The 18297-nt window shown below is 33.6% G+C and overlaps 3 protein-coding genes and 1 non-coding gene across 8 annotated transcripts; 3 read left to right on the top strand and 1 right to left on the bottom strand.

Moving 5' to 3' along the window:
* The first annotated feature begins 1260 nt into the window (after window positions 1-1260).
* On the top strand, window positions 1261-3489 carry LOC106390599 (zinc finger protein CONSTANS-LIKE 10-like). 5 transcript variants are annotated; one of them, XM_013831103.3, is made up of 4 exons: window positions 1261-1556; window positions 2286-2792; window positions 2885-3016; window positions 3106-3489. In XM_013831103.3, exons 1-4 carry the CDS (start codon window positions 1377-1379, stop codon window positions 3181-3183), a joined length of 897 nt encoding a protein of 298 aa, XP_013686557.1. In that variant the 5' UTR covers window positions 1261-1376; the 3' UTR covers window positions 3184-3489. The 5 variants fall into 5 exon arrangements, with proteins under 5 accessions (XP_013686557.1, XP_013686562.1, XP_022557014.1 ...); XM_013831108.3 differs by lacking the exon at window positions 1261-1556 and adding an exon at window positions 1918-2125; XM_022701293.2 differs by lacking the exon at window positions 1261-1556 and adding an exon at window positions 1925-2195.
* Window positions 3490-8189: 4700 nt separating this feature from the next.
* On the top strand, window positions 8190-10406 carry LOC106390614 (acyl-CoA-binding domain-containing protein 1). Its single transcript, XM_013831120.3, has 6 exons — window positions 8190-8796; window positions 9183-9285; window positions 9408-9511; window positions 9669-9760; window positions 9851-9948; window positions 10020-10406. The coding sequence occupies exons 1-6, from the start codon at window positions 8345-8347 to the stop codon at window positions 10194-10196; spliced, it is 1026 nt and encodes a 341-aa protein (XP_013686574.1). The 5' UTR covers window positions 8190-8344; the 3' UTR covers window positions 10197-10406.
* A 5778-nt stretch (window positions 10407-16184) lies between these two features.
* Window positions 16185-17264, top strand: LOC106418837. Its single transcript, XM_013859587.3, has 3 exons — window positions 16185-16394; window positions 16747-16805; window positions 16911-17264. The coding sequence occupies exons 1-3, from the start codon at window positions 16328-16330 to the stop codon at window positions 17037-17039; spliced, it is 255 nt and encodes an 84-aa protein (XP_013715041.2). The 5' UTR covers window positions 16185-16327; the 3' UTR covers window positions 17040-17264.
* Window positions 17265-17783: 519 nt separating this feature from the next.
* On the bottom strand, window positions 17784-17854 carry TRNAG-CCC. The gene has a single exon. It is a non-coding gene; the product is annotated as a tRNA-Gly (tRNA).
* Window positions 17855-18297: the final 443 nt, after the last annotated feature.

The following is an 18297-nucleotide window of genomic DNA, read 5'->3' as shown; positions in this document are numbered from 1 at the left end:
TATAATCAGTTCTACAGTTTTAACTATTTTCATGGTTTTAAAGAAAACAAAAAAACTTTGGTCAATTTTGAATTCTGAGTTACCAATATACCAGTAACCACAATGACTTACTCTTTTACCAAAATTCTTAACTCAAAAAGCTGATGTTGTTGGCATGTAAATATGTAAGCGCGTTTGAAAGTATAATTATATACTTCCATACCTCATCTGTTTCATTGTTTGGTGTTCTAATAATTATTATTTATATGAATATATATATATATATATAAATTTTAATTACAAATACATCATCTTATATGATTATTTTCACAATTTTAAACTAATGTTAATTTATTAAAAAGAATTTTTAAATTTTATAATATATTATTATTACTAATAAAAACTGCATAGAAAATATATAAATAATATTTTAAAAAAATTTCAAAAAATATTTTTTTTCTTGCAACATAACAAATTTATATATTTTCTATGCAGTTTTTGAATCCTAAGTTACCAATATACCGGATATATTAGTAATTTAGGATTCATAATATTTAGTGTTCCAAATCCTTCTCATTACCACTTGAGCACAAAGTTTCAGACACAGATTTAACTGTTGTAATTGTTTATATATATTTTACTCCTTATAAAACATCTATGTTATTCAAATTCAAATCAGATTAAAATTCTTTCGACTAAAAAGGAAGAAAATATGCAAGTAAGATCAACATATAGCAAATTTGATTAATTGTAAACACATTTTATTCTTACTCATGTCTTGCATTTTTATTATACAAGTATGTTTTTTTTCTTAATTAATCAAAAGTAGGAGTATAGTCGATATTATGCAACTTTATAATTTGTATGCATTATTTTGAAGAACATAAATATCTAAGAAGATGAAGATGAAGATAAAGACAAAACATGTAAAACAAATATTCGTGGTAATCTGCGAATTTTTCGAAACAGTAAACATCAGACACAAGATAAAAATGAACCAAAAATTTTGTTATATTGATGAAAGCAATAAAAACGTTACATAAACCATTGTTTACTACTGACCAAGTCATTGCTTATTCTCTATAATAAAAAAACTTAAAACTTAAAAGTAATTGAGATACAACACTAAAATACAAAAGGTTCTGATCATTATATGTATATATGAATATACAACTATTAAATACCCTTTTTTATATTATACTGAAAAATTAAATATTTTGTATAAAATTTTTAGTAATGGCTTTTTTCTCTCTATAGTGTCCACAATAGCACCAATAAATAAATAAACATAACAAAGCGTCTTTCTGTCATAAAAAGGGCAAGAGCAGGAGCAAAGTACCAAACTTTTTCCTCTCAAATTCACAACTTGGCCTCTGTATTATTGTTTGCTTTCTTCTATGTCCACTTTCTCCTCCATTTCTTCATTTCGTACTTCTAAACTTTTCTCTCACAAAGAGGACGAACAAAAAATGTATGCAGATTCAGGGTTAATGCTCCGTTACATGCAAACTTGTTCTCCAGATATTCACCAATTTGAAGACCTCTTCAAATCATACAAGCTCTCAGATGATGAAATGGTTTGAATTTCTCTTCTTCTTTTCATTTTGACTCTTTTTCTTACTGCATTTGAATATTTGAAGATCATCTTTTCCTTTTTTCTAATTACTTGTGATGATTCTTCTTCCTTTTTTGGTCACTGATTTTCTAAGTTATAGGTTTCCCTTGGAAGATTCTGATAGGGTTTTTTGTCTTTTGATGAAACTAATATTCTTCCTTCCTCTATTTTGGTTTATGGAGTTAAAGGTTGGGAGTGTTTAGATGAGAAAAGCCAAATTGTTTACTGGTGAAGTTGATTAACTAGTGGTGTGAACTGTTTTAAGTGGCCACTTGATGAGATATTTTTGTTCCACTGACCTGACCACAAGTGTTTTTTGGTTGCTGAGAAAGTTGAGTAGGAAAAAAATATAGTTCTTTTTTCTTTTATAAGAAAAACATAATCTTTTTGATAAAACAGAATCTTCTACTTCAGAAAAAAAAGCCAAACGTTTCTTTTCACATGAGATTCCATGTTCTTCAAGACTTGTTTTTTTCCATTTATTCACTACTAGTGGATTGTCTTGTTTTATTGGTTCTTTCATCTCACAAAGTAATCCTTCACTAAAGATTCTTGAACGTATCTACCCGACTACTCGTAACAAGATTTTTAAAGATCTGTAGTCTGTACTTTTATTGTCTCAAATGTCTCGAACTATGTTCTGTTTTGTTTGTGGTCTCTGATTCTCATGTGATATTTATTTTTTTTGCAGAGAAACGCTTTTGCTGGGCCATCAAACATCCCTGAGTATGATACTGGAGAAGAAGGAGATCTATTCAAAGCTCCTGATTCAATTCTTGAAGAGTCAATCTTAACCGTTGATCCACTCTCAGCTGCCTTAACGATGATCTCTTGCGGGGAAGACTCTTCCCAAGGGCTTTGTGATCTTCCTGATCTCGATCTTGGGTTGTTTCAGAGTGGTCAGCAGCTTCTTGACAAAGCCTTTTATGAATGCGAGCAAGGTCTCACGATGAAATCAGCTATGATGGAGTCTCCACTCGCTGATGTTTTAGACGTAAAGAACATCTCTCTCGTGACAACGGGGATCGATGAGAGCCACGATACGCAGAAGACCGTAAGCTCGGGGAACTTGAGCTCTATGGATCGGTCACATGCACATCAAGAGGCTGTTGTGGTTCAGAATTTTCCTGATTTTTCTCACTTGGATTTTAGTTCTGATTATGGGATGCGACGAGCCTTTAGTGAAGGCGACATACAGGTTTGAGTATTTGTGAAACATTTGTTTGTTGAATCATCAATAATATGAAAAAAACAGTGCTGACTAGAGTTTTCTGTTTTTTTGATGAGTAGAAACTAGGGACTGGTCATTTTCAATCTCCACTGGATAGGATTATTGTGAGCTGTACTTCGGAGGATCGACGTGAGAAGCTTTCTAGATACAGGAACAAGAAGAGCAGGCGAAATTTCGGGCGTAAAATCAAGGTATACAACGCAATACCCTATAACAGATGACTTGAGAAGTAATCTTTTTGGTTCAAAGTTAGTCAAAGACTGTTTTGGTTTGGTTTCAGTATGCTTGTAGGAAAGCTCTTGCAGATAACCAACCGAGGATCCGAGGAAGGTTTGCGAAAACAGAGGAGAGGAAGTAAAATGGTTTCAAATGAATGGGGCTGAGGCAAAAGGAAGAACTTGAAAACATAAGGAGATAAAGCCTCTCCTGCATTAGAAACTAGTTTTGTTTAATATCTAATATATGTTTAGAATTAAAATGTTATAAGCCTTTAGTTAGTTTTTTTTGTATATACATGGTTTCTCTGAATAAGCTTTTTATGGAAAGAAATGTAGCTACAGAAGTGTCATGTAATGGAGGTGAAATATGTAAAAATGTATGTATGTGTAAAATTCTAAATATATTTATTATATATATATGTGAAATGAAAAAGTGATTGATGTTTTTTTTGCTAATAATAACAACTTGTTGTTGTTATTCTTCTTCTTCTTCTCTCTAAAGGATTCTCAGCTTCTTTGTTGCAAACCCCTCCTTGTGAAATCGTCCTAGCTGGGGTTGTGGTGCGGATCTCCGAAAAACATGTGGTTTTGTATATTAATGAACTTAAGTGCACTGATTTGGAGAATCTTTTGGATTCGTGCATCAGGTGCGAGCACTAGGTGGAGTCACGACCCACCGGTGAAACTTTCTTGGTCAAGCAGTACAAGAAGACAACCAAGATCGCCAAGGGTGGTATTTGCTAGAATGAGAACCAAAGCTTTAATGGTGTTCAAATTAGACGATGAAGGGAACACTGTTTACACTCAAGACATGGGGAACCTCGTCGTGTTCCTCTCAAACTCTGAACCTTTCTGTGTCCCTGCTACTTCGTTTCCTGGAATGGACCCTAACTATGTCCATTTCAGAGATTTCGAAGAAACAGGTTTTGTCGAACTGAGTTCCTCTGATGTCTGGAGTTTAGCCTCTACATCCTTGCGCCTTACTACATTCTGATGAGACTACGCTAAACCAAAGGTTCAATTAAGGACATAGTATAATGACTTAGTCTTCAAGTTATTTCTTATGTTTATGCAAATAAAGAGATCACGACTTCCCTTCATGTTATGTAGGAGAAGAGTGATCCACTTTCCCTTTCATGTCTTGTGGGAGTTTGCTTCATGTATCTTTTCTACTTAAATCAATGAAAACAACAAAAAGAGGTAGTCTTAACTACCCAAAGAAACATGTGTTCTTAGTTTGTTCTTGGCAAATTCTCTTTGATTTGAAGAGTGACCTTAATTGGTATCAAATCACATGTTTCTAGATCAATAATAGATACTCTTATAACTGGGGCCAGGGGCGGATCCACGTAGGAAGTGAGTGTGGCACCTGCCACATACTACTATACATATATTTCTTATGAAACTGAGTACAAAGGGCATTGTGTAGCTAATATGGTCCTGAAGTTTAGAACGTGCCACATCCACTCTAGGTTTGAATCCATGTGGTGCATGTCTTCTTTTAAATTTTTCTACATTTTTAATTACTATATTTCATAAAATATATTCTGTTGATTTTACTACCTAAAACTATTCTTTTTATCACTCGTTTATTTACTTTTTTAAAGAGAAAAATGTAATTTTACCACACACTTGAAATCACTTTCTAAATTTATTTTTAAGAGATGAATAATTTCATAAACCTTAAATATGTGATGAAAAATGACTAAACTAACTCTACTAAATCATTTATAAAAATAAACTCAACCCCACCCTTCTTTACATACTAAACTTTAAACAATAATACATAAATTCAAATGTTAAAGTATTTTTATTGAAAGTATATTTTTTTAAATTATAGCAATCTTATTATATTTCAATCAATTTTAAATATTATTTTTTTCAAAATAAAATTCATAATTTATTAAAAATTTAAATTTAACAATTATTTTATTAAGTTTATTTTTCAATACTTAAAGAAAAAATAAAAACTAAAAGAAATAAAATTTATAATGAAATTACTATATGTATATACAATTTTATGATATGGTTGAAAATGAATATTTAAAATTGCAAAAAAAAATTATGTTATTTATTTTGTGAAAAATTAATGAATAATGTCTTGTAAAAACTATAATTTAATTTATTAAATTATATTTAACAAAAATAAATTTATATATTATGCCCCACGTTAATTTATTTTCTGGATCCGTCCGTGATTGGGACCTATCACATTCCACCTCAAAATATTGTCGAGTCTTAGTTTTGGATTCTGTGTCTGTCCATCAGTACTCTCTGTATGATTGATATGGATATTCTCTTGAAGAAAAAATTGCTACCATTTATCTCTCTTTCCCCTGATTATTTATAAACTATATCAAGAGATCAGTGTAAGATGTCAAATATCATCACTAGTGAATCTTGTACACACCGGGATTAGTCTATTCCATAAAACCCAATTAAGAGTTGAAGAGACACAAAGAGAAAACAGAGATAAAGCAAGCAGATGCAACGTTGCTATGCATCATGCAGTTCAATGAAGGTAGCAAATGGATCATTTACCCTTTTTCTCCTCTTCATATTTTTTTATTTTCTTAATATTCGATTCTTCATAATTTTAATTATTTACAAGAATTTCATTTTCTTCACATTATTTGGCTATTTGCTAGCTACCATCTCTCTTTCTGCTAATTATTTTATAAAGTATTATCAAGAGAGCAGTTGCAACAATGAAGATACACAAAGTGAAAACAGAGGTATACACAGATCAAAATAATGTGCTTGAAGCTGTAGAGTTAGCTTCATTATTTTACTAGAAAGCTTATTTGTCTTGTTGTTACTGGTTTATATAATTACGAATATGCTTTGCCTACCGTTGACAACAATCCATAATTCTCTAAGCACACAACATCACCAGGGGCAATATCATTTGTAGCAATATCAATATCTTGACAAAGGGGTAATTTGATTGTACAGTACTTTGCCAAAACGCCTCTCTCTCGCTCACAATGCATTAGTCATGATTGCACAGTATTTTTTAACAGCTACTCCCTCTCGATTTTTTCTTTTCTTTTTCTGAGTTACAAACTAACAAACTACGGTTCTCTTCTCCTATTTTGTCATGATTGCACAGTATTTATTATAGTATTTATAAATACTAGAAAATGCATATTCATATCCTCAAAAAATACAAAAAAGGATTTTGTCATTTAAGAGTAGTCAAGAATAAATATTTATTATAGAGTTTTAGAAGATAAGTTATTAGTATGTTTAATGAAGAAGTTATTATAGAGTTTTAGAAGAAGCAACCAAGTAGTCATAAAATCCTCACACAAATATAAAGTTTAAGCATAAGTATTCAAACATTAAACCAAATATTAAAATAAACCATGCAAATAAACACACTTAATTAAGAAAGAGAGATAATAAGTTAAAAAGGGAAATGCTGAAATCACCTGACACAGTCTCTGATGAGACGCGGCATATTGTACGATCACTTATTAATAATTACTAATAAAAAGACCTTCGTCACCGTCAAAGTCTAAGGACTATCTGTCCGCCGCCGGAATCACCGCCTAACTCACTCACCGTCGAAGTCGCTGTCGGAGCCTCTTCCTCCTTCGTCACCACCGCCGGAGCCTCCTCTTCCACCTCCTTCTTCTTCGTCACCACCGCTGGAGCCTCCTCTTCCACCTCCTTCTTCTTCATCGCCACCGGAGCCTCTTCCTCGGATGTTTAAGGTTATTTAAGAAAAAACTTAAAACTGACAACCATAATAATTTTGGATGTTATAAACATCAAGAGTTTTTTTGTTGATGACAAACAATGAGAGAAAGATGGAGATGTTAAAGAGAAAAAGGAAAAAATATTCGAACAATACTTGTGCATAAGGTTTAGCTACATTTGCTAGCTAAACAAAGAGTGTAGATTTGACTAAACAATTCCACACAAGGATTCCTTCATGCTTGAGTTGTACATATATATCTATACTATTGGTTCACTTAATAAAAATTATTTAATAAAAGGACTTTCTTGTATGTTCTCTACACCAACACCAACAAGGACATTCTTAGGTTTGGAGAGAAGATTTTTTACGAAAGAAATCATTTTTTCCTAAGAGATGGAAACGAGAAATAACGACATTAAAAAGAAGAAGATGCAAGGAAGAAAGTACTTGTTAAATTACTAAGATACCTTTAAACCTTACTAAAATTCAGTCTAACTCGTATTGAAAAGAATATATTTGTTAAAAGAGAAGAAGTTGTTTGTTAAAATTACTAATATACTTAACCAATACTAAAATTTAGCTCAATCCAGCCCAATAACAAAGTAACATTGCAAAAGATCAACTTTTGTATTTTCTAATCGCTTCTTGATAATTTAAATCTGAAAAATACTTGGTTAGAATTTATGGTTGATCTAGAAAAAAGTTATTAACTTATGACTGAGGAATGTTTAGATTAGACAAATTAATCAAGTCATAAGTTAAATAAAATAAAACATAAATTAATATCCGGAAGTTAGATCCTCATGTATGACACCAGAAATTGTTCTCAAGGAATGTTGATAAATTCAATATTTTTGCGGTCAAGGATATGAAAACTAGAACATGTTACCGTGCGGATCACTTACTTGCTCAAAGTTTTAAGCTGGAGAAAGATCTCACCATCTCTGCTGAGAACGCGGATGAATTTAGGATGTTCTTACAGGTCTTGAAAGGTTAAAAGGCTAGGAACAGAGAGAGTATATTATATCTAAGACATTTTTCGTTTTACAATTATTATTTGAATCCGGATATGATATCTAGCTTGATTCAATAGTATCCAAATGAACAATATTTTGAATATTAATTTGCATCTAGATTCAATGTATGAATACAAAAGCGAACATGATCTAAATCTAGCATAATATCTAAATAGACCTAATTTTTTTTATTATCGATCGGATCCAAAAATTATTAATATTCAAAATAAAAATATATAGTTAAAATATTAGTTAATTATTATAGTAATTTAAATACTCCAAATTAAAATATTTGAATTCGATTATACTGATTAGTTTCAAATATTGTTTGGGTGGTTCTGATATATGTCTAGACATAAAGAAAATTGGATCTAAACCGGATTTGAACAAAACCACGTTGAAAAAGTGTTGGTTTTGTTGGTCTATTTTCTAATATCCCTCTGTCTTGTCTTGAGTGAAGCGGCGAAAACAAGAAAAAAGATGGTTCCTTTTTGTTTCTGGAGATTCGTTCTTGTGACCCTTCACTGAAAAGTTTAGGTCTTTCTTCTTCACTCTGAATCTCTCGCCGATTTGAGAGAAATGGGTGTTGATTGGTTTCAGCTCGCTCAGTCTCTAATCTTCGGTTTGATCTTCGCTTACCTTCTCGCCAAGCTGATCTCCATCCTCGTCGCGTTTAAAGACGACAACCTCTCCCTCACTCGCAGCCACGACGCCGCCCAATCGGAGAATGAATACTACCGGAAGGTCGATTCTTCAGCCGGCGAGACGGATTCTCTTGTGGCGGAGCAAGGAAGCTTGAGAGGCGATGAAGACGATGATGAAGACGATTGGGAAGGTGTGGAAAGCACGGAGCTTGATGAAGCATTCAGTGCCGCGACGGCTTTTGTGGCGGCTGCTGCTTCGGACAGGCTTTCGCAGAAAGTGTCGAGCGAGTTGCAGCTTCAGCTTTATGGGTTGTATAAGATTGCTACCGAAGGAGCTTGTACTGCTCCTCAGCCTTCAGCTCTCAAAATGACTGCTCGTGCTAAGTGGTTTGTGCCTCTCTCTCTCTCTTTCTTGATTCTTTACTCTGTTTCTGTGCCATGATTGATAATCTGATTCCGATGTTTTTGACTGTGAATCTGTGATGATGATTGCTTGTTAATGTTTAGTTGAGATAGTTGAGGTATCTTCATGTGGGTATCACAAAGTTAGCAGCTTGCATTGAGTATCGAAACTTGATTGCTTAATCATATGTTTAGTTGAGGTATCTTCACGTTGTCTGTAGCACCAAGTTCACATCTTGCATTGTGAAAATATCGAATGTTGATTGCTTTGGTTGCGTTCTCTGTCAGTATGTTATGGTTGATGCTGTAGACTTGATTGTTTAGTTGATTGACTTGACTGAGACTTGTCATGATGTTTTTTCTTGGTTTAGGCAAGCATGGCAGAAGATGGGTGCAATGCCAGCTGAGGAAGCGATGGAGAAGTACATCGACCTTGTGACTCACTTGTACCCAGCTTGGGTTGAAGGTGGCTCGGTAGTTATTTTCCTTTTACCGCTTCTCTTAATTTCTCGTTTCTCTGGATTGTTTTAAGGATGATTCGTTTCTTTTCTTAGAATCTCTACTAACTTGATTGTTTGTTTTGTTCTGATGTTTAGAAAGGAAGGAATCGTAGTGGTGATGCTGCAGGATCCAGCTCTAGAGCACCCATGGGACCAGTGTTTAGCTCATTGGTTTACGAAGAAGAATCCGAAAATGAGTTGTAAGGTTCTAAGCAATTTTATCTTACGCATTCTGATATCATACCAGTCACATGAATGTATCCATTTGTAGTTGAAGAGTCATTTAGTTAGCCATCAATGTCATTTAGTTTTAGAGGAATCTCTGTTCATTCTTGTGTTTCTTTGTCAATGTTACAGGAAGATTGATGCAGTCCACGCCTTTGCTAGAGAAGGAGAAGTGGAGAATCTATTGAAATGCATAGAAAGTGGCATACCAGTAAATGCAAGAGGTTACTTAGTCTCTCTTTATATACCATTCTCGCAAACGTTTTCGATTTGCTTTGAAGTTTAAATGTCTTTAAATGTCTGTGAAATTTCAGATAGTGAAGGTCGGACACCGCTGCATTGGGCTATAGACCGTGGCCACTTGAATGTTGCTAAAGCTCTAGTTGATAACAAGGCCGATGTTAATGCTAAGGTAAATTCAAAACCCTTAACTATAAGATTTGTGTGTTTCTTTGGATGACTTTAACTTTTGTTTTTGTGTAGGACAATGAAGGCCAAACCGCTCTGCACTACGCTGTTGTGTGCGAAAGAGAGGCTCTTGCAGAGTTTCTAGTGAAGCAGAAAGCTGATACAAGCATTAAAGATGAAGATGGGAACTCGCCTCTTGATCTCTGTGAATCAGAGTGGTCTTGGATGCGAGAGAAGAAGGATTCTGATTGAGATTTTGTACTCTTTGAACTGTGTGTTCAATGTCTTAAAACAGAGATGTTTCGTATACCTTTCTTGCTACTTTGCTTCTGTAACGGTTTTAGGCTACCTCAAAGCATTTTGCGTAGAAGTAACGGTTTTGTTTGTTACTATATCGAACCAGAGAGAGAGATCATCATCCCAATAAAGCTCAAAAATGCTGTTAAAACCAGCTAGAGACTAGTTTGCCTTGTAGTATACTAAACCATGAATTCACTATTATCATCTTTTTTGATTGACATATATAATTGGGTTAATTTCTGTTATATCTTCTCTATTAATTAAAGAACTATGATACCACCACACCAGATGCGCGTTTAATTACGTTTTCTTTGCAATGATCATTGTTAGTTTTATTAACTTACCCTTTGTTTACAGGAATATTATATGGTGATAATGTCTTTAGGGTCAAAAAAAGAGGTTCATGTCGGTTTAATAAGGGAACTGTATTACTCGTTTAGATTACATAATTATTTTGATTGGCTCAAACTATAAGAGCATCCGCATTAGAGGTTCAGAGAAGGGGATCACACGCTTTACGAAAAAAAAAATATATTAAAAAAAGCAAAATCGATGAGCTCAGCTCCTGTCGCCTCTTCTCCATGATACCATCTCTCCTAAAGTTCATCACTGTAGCGCGGGCTCCACGACACGTGGCGGCCCGCGATTGGTCTAAATTTTTTTTTTTTTTTTTTAAATCGAAAAAAAAAGAAAAAAATTAGTAATAAAAAAATTGAAAAGTTGAATCCCAAAGAGGGGTTCACTAATGCTCTTGCTCTAAGGTAACCACATGGGTGGTCGGATAGCGCATGGCGTACGGTGTCCCTAAGGGCATCTCCATTCCAACTCCATTTTTTCCTCTAAAATGGAGTAAAAGTGAAAATATAGTAAAATTGCTTCAACCCTACTTCATTTCCCACTCCATTATAGAGTGATGAACAAACAAAAAATAAACTACTCCATTTATGGAGTAAATTTCATTATAGAGTGAGATATGGAGTTGGGTTGGAGTATTCCTTACTTCATATCCACTTTTACTCCATTTTAGAGGAAAAAATGGAGTTGGGATGGAAATACCCTAAGGGACTTGGGTTCGAATCCTTGCCAACTCAGATTTACTATCCATGTGACCACGACATGAATATCTAATTTCTCTTGCGAGCAACTGGGTTTGACTAGTACCGGTGGTCAGATCCCAGAGAACTAGTTATTGGGTTTCGGCCCGTCAGATGTAAAGATCACATGCCTTACTCTTTTACCAAAGAGCCAAGTTAAGGGGAAGAACGTCTCAACTCACTCTCCTTTGAAACGTAAACGATACACAGATTTTGATTTTTTTGTTTGCATTTGTATTCTTATCAGAAATGATACGTTTTCAAACAAACACCAAGTTCAACTGATACAGCGAGATTGAACCCATTATCATACATTTTTAATATGTTTAAGTTCTATATTTTACAGAACTACTAGTATTATTGGTAGAATCCTCTACCGAGTTTCTGTAAGTATATGTCCTAAACCATTCTCTGACATCATACATTATCAGATGACATACTTTCAATTTCTTATACATACTAAACAAAAATTATTTTTGGTGATGAGATCTAGTATCAATTTGACAACTTAAGTTTTTTAATTTGTAATTTATCATTATTAACTGATAAAATATATAAACTTTAAATTTTTATTTTTAAAACATTTTTCTTAAAACAATTAGAAACATAATTATAATAATTAATAAGTAATGTCAGTCATTGAACAAATCTGTTGTTACCGTTAATAGCTATTGTGATGGCATACTCATGTCTTTCCTTCCATTACCAAAAACAAAAGAGGAAGTTTGAATAAAAATCATAGAAAATAAGCTAAAACATGGGAGAGGAATAGGACAAGCCACTCTGAGGATAGAAGTGGAGTTGAAAAATATCACTGTCCAGCACACTCAAAGTCTATAACACATTTAATGTGGTCCGCGACGATTTTTTTCGTACTCAATTAATTTTAAATGTCTGCGTCTGTACTTTATGTTAAGAGACTAACTTACCGAAATTCCAAAGGGAAATACTTTGAAAGTATATAAATACTGACACTATTCGTCGTGAATATGTATGAAAATATTAATTTTGGGTGTGTTCGTTTACGTTATGGTTAGTGTGTATGCATGCAGCATACTGAATCGTGGCAAGTTATTGTTCCCACCAACTCCACTATTGCTGCAACTTCTGTTCTCTCTCTGCAACCAAAAATGTATTGCTGAGAGAATTTAATCAGCGATTAGACATATTATAACACCATTGAGGCATTGAGTGATTGAGAAAATTTTAGATACGGTGTTACAAAAAATGTTAAAGTCAGCCTGTAATAATCAATCAGAAAGGCAATAAAACGGTGATAAATGGTTTATTTATGTTTGTGATTTTGTACTCGACCTTTTCGTCAGATTTCCAACGAAGTCTAAACCAACTTTATCACTAAACCATGATAACATATGTAGTGGACATTGGACACAGCAGATGGTAAGATTTAACTCTTAAGACACTTACGTTGATGCTGTAGCTCAATAAGAACATTGTTTTCTCTTTTTCGTATGACAATATTCGTCACTACATTTAAACACAACATTTTTGCCGACATATCACTACGTACCGCGCGGCTATACACTGATTTTATTTCCTACTCATGTTTTCCCTTATTTCAATTTCATTTTTTCATTTGTAAAGTCATACATAACCTTTGAATTGTTGCATAATCTGTGTGGATGTGGACATAAGAGCTATAACTAGTCAAGAGAATTATTAAGTATTACAAACATTGACCAGGCGGTTAAAAAGAAAACATTGGTTGTAAGTTTAACCAATTAGATTCACCACCGCATGTCAAGACGCTCATGGCATTCTTAGCTCGGATTTTGGCTAACCGCGTGCGGTAACACATGGGAGACCAGCTTCCGTCCCATATCCTCGAGCAAGTTTAACCAATTAGTCATAGCAAGTCAAGCATTAAGCGTATATGGTTATGTGTTTGTTTTTCTTATGGCAATCAAAAGTTTTAAGATATGTTTAGATCTTAAAACTTTCAAGCATAAAGAGTAGAAATGTGTGGAAATCAGTGCGCGCTGGCCCAATGATGATTACTTGAGGAAGTTTCGGCCCTAATACGGAAGTCACCTGGATTCGATTCATGCTGGTGACCGGAGCATTCACATTCTCTCTCAGGGGAAATGGGCAACCCACTATTTTTTTTAGAACTGTGTGGATATTAGGTCAAAATACATAGTATTATGGAGACAAGATCTTAAATTAAAAATAAGATTTTGGGGATAGTGGTCTCTCACTATAATGGGTCACTTAAAAAGATGCACTTCTCTTATACATTTGTAGGCCACTCGCTATGTCTGTCTCAATCTTAGTTGACTTCTTATAAAGCTGTAAAGGCCGAAATGGATGGATTAATTCCACTATTCTCTTTATTTATATGTAACTATCAATTGTTTGGTACCACGGATTAATCTGCCCCTAAACATTTTATGAATCCATAATTACTTACCTAAATTCAATTTTAAAACAATTTATTTTTCTGCCTAGCAATTGCCTACCATGTTTATATGTTTTCGGTTTTACTTTTTGACTAAATAATTTTTATACATATTCATTATAAAATTTACATTCGCTGCTATACAGATTTAATAAGTAGTTTGAATTTTCGCATTATCATTTAATTTGCGAATATTTTCAGTTATATATTGATAAAGGAACATGTAAATCAAATTATTTTATTAATAGTGTGTTCAGATTTTAGTACTTGTAGGGTCTTTACTTGAAAAGTAGTGTACCTCTCGGTATATAATTTCACGTTCGTTATGAATCATCAACTGCAATAAAACTAAGAATAATCACGTACGAGTTTGGTATGATCCCATATTCCCCATCTTACTTTTTGATAATGGACCCAATTATCTAATTAGCAGCAGAATGCAATTGCGTTGGTAAGTGAACTTGACTTATGAGCACAACCTAAAATACAATACAGCTGTATGGAAGAAAGTGGTGAAAGCAGTGGGCATAAGAGTTAAAAACATAGGTAATAATCGATGATACCAAATGATTAACTCGTTTCCTTTAGAGAAAGATATTGTTTCTGACTAAAATAGTTTATATCCTGTAGAACAAATATCACTTTGATATACGGAAGAAACTTATTTGATTAGTCAAAATCAATTTCAAAAGGTAAAATAAATTAAAAAAGAAGAAGAGAAAACTAATATTTGTCAAAACTGAGGAGGACGTTGACAAAAAGAAGAGAGTAAAAACTGAGGAGGTAAATACTAAATAGCTTGAAATTTGATATAACACAATCAAAATAAGGAGATACTCAAACTTTTTTAAATAAAAGTTTTCTGAAAGAGATCCAACTTGCGAACGGCTTAAGATTAACATCTGTTTTGACGGAAGGAATCTACGAGGAAGTAGGAACAAAAACGTCGAAAGTTGCTTTCAAAAATTTATTATATTAATTTATTTTCAAATGAAAGTTGCGCATCCAAGATCTCAAACCCTGGTCTGTACCGTGGGAGGGTACTATGATAACATTACACTATGCGCATTTATAGCGGTTTCTAAAATTATTTGGAATATAAATGCTTATTAATAGTTTTTTATCACTTTTTTTTATCACTAAACGTTTAGTGACCACAAAACAAACTCATTACGATTCTGTTTGATTTACAAATTTTCATTTTTGTAGACAGAGATGTTGAGTTAATGTTTTCAATATGCATATGAAAAAATCTGTCTTTTTTCACGAGATTCACATGAAAAGACGTACTAATGTGTATATATATATTTCTTATACTGAAGTGAATATATGTATTTTCGAGTGAATATTTGTATTTGTATTTGTATTTTCGAATGTAGACCACTTTAAACTGATGAATTATGTTACGTTTCTTGCGTCAATCATAGCATTTTCTCATTACGAATTCGAGCCACAATAAATAACCTTTTATCGTTTGGCTTTGCACAGCTTACATTCAAATAATCGATGTTCGCATTTCACTTGGTTGCAACTTGCGATCAGAATTAACAAGGAAAGAGAGAGAATTTAAAGGAAAGGAGAGAAGAAGAAGTGAAAGAAATTTCTGTTTTATGTCGCTGAGGAGAGAATGAAAAGAAAAATAGCAACGCTGGTTTTTATGGCGTCACCGGAAGCACCGTAGAGCTTTGATAATTTATGTCGCTGCGTCTCCTTTTCTCGGTCAAGTGATTAGCGAAGCATTAAATCATGAACAATTTCTGGTCGCTGAATTCAGTCGCAGCGTTCCACTAACGAACAGGGCCCATATTCATATGCATTGTATTTCAAACGTTATTGATGGAGTTGTTGGCCATAGTCCATAGATGTTCTGTATCAAAAATAAAACAAGCCATGTTGATAACCGGTATACCTCGAAGTATTTCTATACGGTACATTTAGTATTGTCTAATTCATACAATTAGAAGATAATTAAATGTTAAACATCGAAATTGTGAGCAATGTCATGCAAAAACGTGGGGCTTGTTTGTCCACAAGCATATAAATAGGCAAGCGTTAAGTGTCCTTTTTAGGAGACGTAACACAATCAACAGCTGAGTTGACTTTCTTTAGCTTTTCTAGGGTTTGTGGGTTCATTGCATTATCCCAATATCATCTGATTTCATGTCATTGTTCTCTTCTTTAAAAAATAAAAGTTCTTGCTACTATATCGTCATCATCATCTTGATGTTAGTGTGCCGCTGTTTTCAACTTTTTGTGTGGTTGTTTCACAATAAACAATGTCGATGTTTACGTGATATTCTTTTATTTTATAAACTTATTAATTTTGATAAGGGCTTTACATGTTTTCATTATCATACACAGAAGCAACCATCTTAGTCATGGTCATCATCATCACTAGCACGACCATATTCTATATGGACCAAAACAGTTTCCACCACATAAAACTGACAGTTTATAAAATGGAAACTAGGCTTCTCCACTCTTCTCCATACCAAAACCCATTTCTCCTCATTTTCATTTAATTAATTACATTCTCCCCTAAACGAACAAAGAGTAATTAACCATATAATATGCCTCTTAGGATCAGACCCTTATCTTTCCTCTTCCTCATGCTCATTGTTTGCTCTTCATCATTAGGTAAATGTATCCCTATTTCATATTTTCTTCCATTTTTAGTCTTTTTACTTTGTGTAAAGGTATGCTTATCGGCCTTGCGGCTCAATTTAATCCATCGCCTAGTCTGAGATCAGCATTTGATATTATCTTGTCGTACATTTCCTCCCTTCTTCATTGTGGAATCGGAAGCCTAACTACTGTAGAATACTAGCCTTAATACTATCGTTACCAAATTACTATATTGGATTGGTGGTGAATATGTAGAATAGTAAAACACATCTTACTTAACTTGTTTGTGTTGCAATATCTCAATCTGTTTTGATTATTGAATAAGAATGGAGTCCGCTGATACAAAGTTTTCTTTTCGCAATAGTGAAAGGCTCTCTCCAGCTTGAAGGCGCAAAGATGCATGAGAGTTTCATGCTTTACAAGGTGCTGTATTTTTATATGCAAATATTTATTAATACTGTTTTGTGTCCAGAGATTGATAATAACACACACACATATATATATCTCATATTTTATATTTTTATAAAGAGTGAGGAGATGGAAGTGAAGAAGATCTCGAGCCACAGGAAGTTAATGTTCCACTCGACTACGGACTACGACGACGCAGGAGCCAACCCTAAGCACGACCCAAGAAGGAGGCCCGGAGGCAAGCCTTGAATTATTCAACACATGATTCTCTCTCGCTCTCTATATATAAATTAGCCTATATACACATGCACTAGTATCTATATATATGAGTGTGTGTATCCTATTCTGACATTTTGTTTGGATGAGATCGTTGTACAATACCCTTCGGAAACGCTTCGTGAAAGGGGGACTAGTTTTCATTACATAGATAAACCATGAATGAACTATTATGATTATCATCTTATTTTATTGACATATATGGTTCTTATTTTCTGTTATATCGGATATTAATTAAACATTGGTGCGGCTTTGTTAAAAACACAAAGGAATTTTATTGAAGTGATCCATGAGATGACCAGTAAAACCAAAAGTTCACTAAATTACAATGTTTAAAAGTGAGTTAGTTTAATGTTATGTACACTCAGATATCTAGCCGATTAGTAGGATTTCTAACAAATTAATTGAACGCTTTACTAAATTACAGACACTAATTTACTTAACTTCTTAATTAATTATTCTGATGCATTAGGATTTCGGAATAATAATAATATTCACAGTACTATAATAGCTATTAGCGAGGTAATCCGGAATTGTAATATAAGACTTTCGTATTTTACATATTTTGTTTATCATGTTATTTCTTCGCATTGACATATATATATATATGTACTAACAGTAAAATGGAGAAAGATTGTAATAGCTGTGAGTACTGTCTATGTCACAAAACCAAACATAAAACTAAAAGAACAGATCAATAACAAAATAAAATAAATATGCGCATCCAGGGAATCGAACCCTGGTCAGTACCGTGGGAGGGTACTATGATACCACTACACCAGATGCGCGTTTGATTGATTCATTTCCTTGCTAAATATTCTTTTTCTTACTTAGAATCTTTCTTGTAAAGCCTATGATGGATGATGATGATACACAACCAATCTTGTTGATTTGTGAACTCTCTTCACTAGCTCCGCTGCATCCCTCTCAAAGACTGCTCCATAAGACAAAATATTAATACATGTCATAGCCTATGTCAAAGCAGTAGCTTCTACATAAATTTGTTACATAAGTCATTACTAATTACAAATCTTTCGTAGTAAGCCTTAGCTCCATATACACTTCATTATCCTCTGACAGTCTTTCAGAATCCAACCACAAATACCGAAAGCATTAGAATCTACTCTCGGAATAGCATATGTGTTATACTTACAGTTTGAAGGGTCCATAAGATGGTGATTTTCCAACTGACTTGGAGTTGTGGACTCCTCTTCCAAACTTTCACATTGTT

The sequence above is a fragment of the Brassica napus genome, chromosome A2 (genome assembly GCF_020379485.1).
Source record: "Brassica napus cultivar Da-Ae chromosome A2, Da-Ae, whole genome shotgun sequence".
Taxonomy (NCBI): Eukaryota; Viridiplantae; Streptophyta; class Magnoliopsida; order Brassicales; family Brassicaceae; genus Brassica; species Brassica napus.
The sequence above is the reverse complement of the archived record's forward strand: the minus strand, read 5'-3'. Positions and strand labels throughout refer to the sequence as shown.

Excerpts from the sequence above, each read along its gene's own strand:
- LOC106418837 (XM_013859587.3), top strand. The coding sequence starts at position 16,328 with ATGCCTCTTAGGATCAGACCCTTATCTTTCCTCTTCCTCATGCTCATT. Across the intron at positions 16,395-16,746 it reads TGTTTGCTCTTCATCATTAG|TGAAAGGCTCTCTCCAGCTT; the intron begins GTAAATGTATCC and ends TTTTCGCAATAG. Across the intron at positions 16,806-16,910 it reads AGAGTTTCATGCTTTACAAG|AGTGAGGAGATGGAAGTGAA; the intron begins GTGCTGTATTTT and ends ATTTTTATAAAG.
- LOC106390599 (XM_013831103.3), top strand. The coding sequence starts at position 1,377 with ATGTCCACTTTCTCCTCCATTTCTTCATTTCGTACTTCTAAACTTTTC. Across the intron at positions 2,793-2,884 it reads TTAGTGAAGGCGACATACAG|AAACTAGGGACTGGTCATTT; the intron begins GTTTGAGTATTT and ends TTTGATGAGTAG. Across the intron at positions 3,017-3,105 it reads ATTTCGGGCGTAAAATCAAG|TATGCTTGTAGGAAAGCTCT; the intron begins GTATACAACGCA and ends GTTTGGTTTCAG.
- LOC106390614 (XM_013831120.3), top strand. The coding sequence starts at position 8,345 with ATGGGTGTTGATTGGTTTCAGCTCGCTCAGTCTCTAATCTTCGGTTTG. Across the intron at positions 9,512-9,668 it reads GAAGAATCCGAAAATGAGTT|GAAGATTGATGCAGTCCACG; the intron begins GTAAGGTTCTAA and ends TCAATGTTACAG. Across the intron at positions 9,761-9,850 it reads CATACCAGTAAATGCAAGAG|ATAGTGAAGGTCGGACACCG; the intron begins GTTACTTAGTCT and ends GTGAAATTTCAG.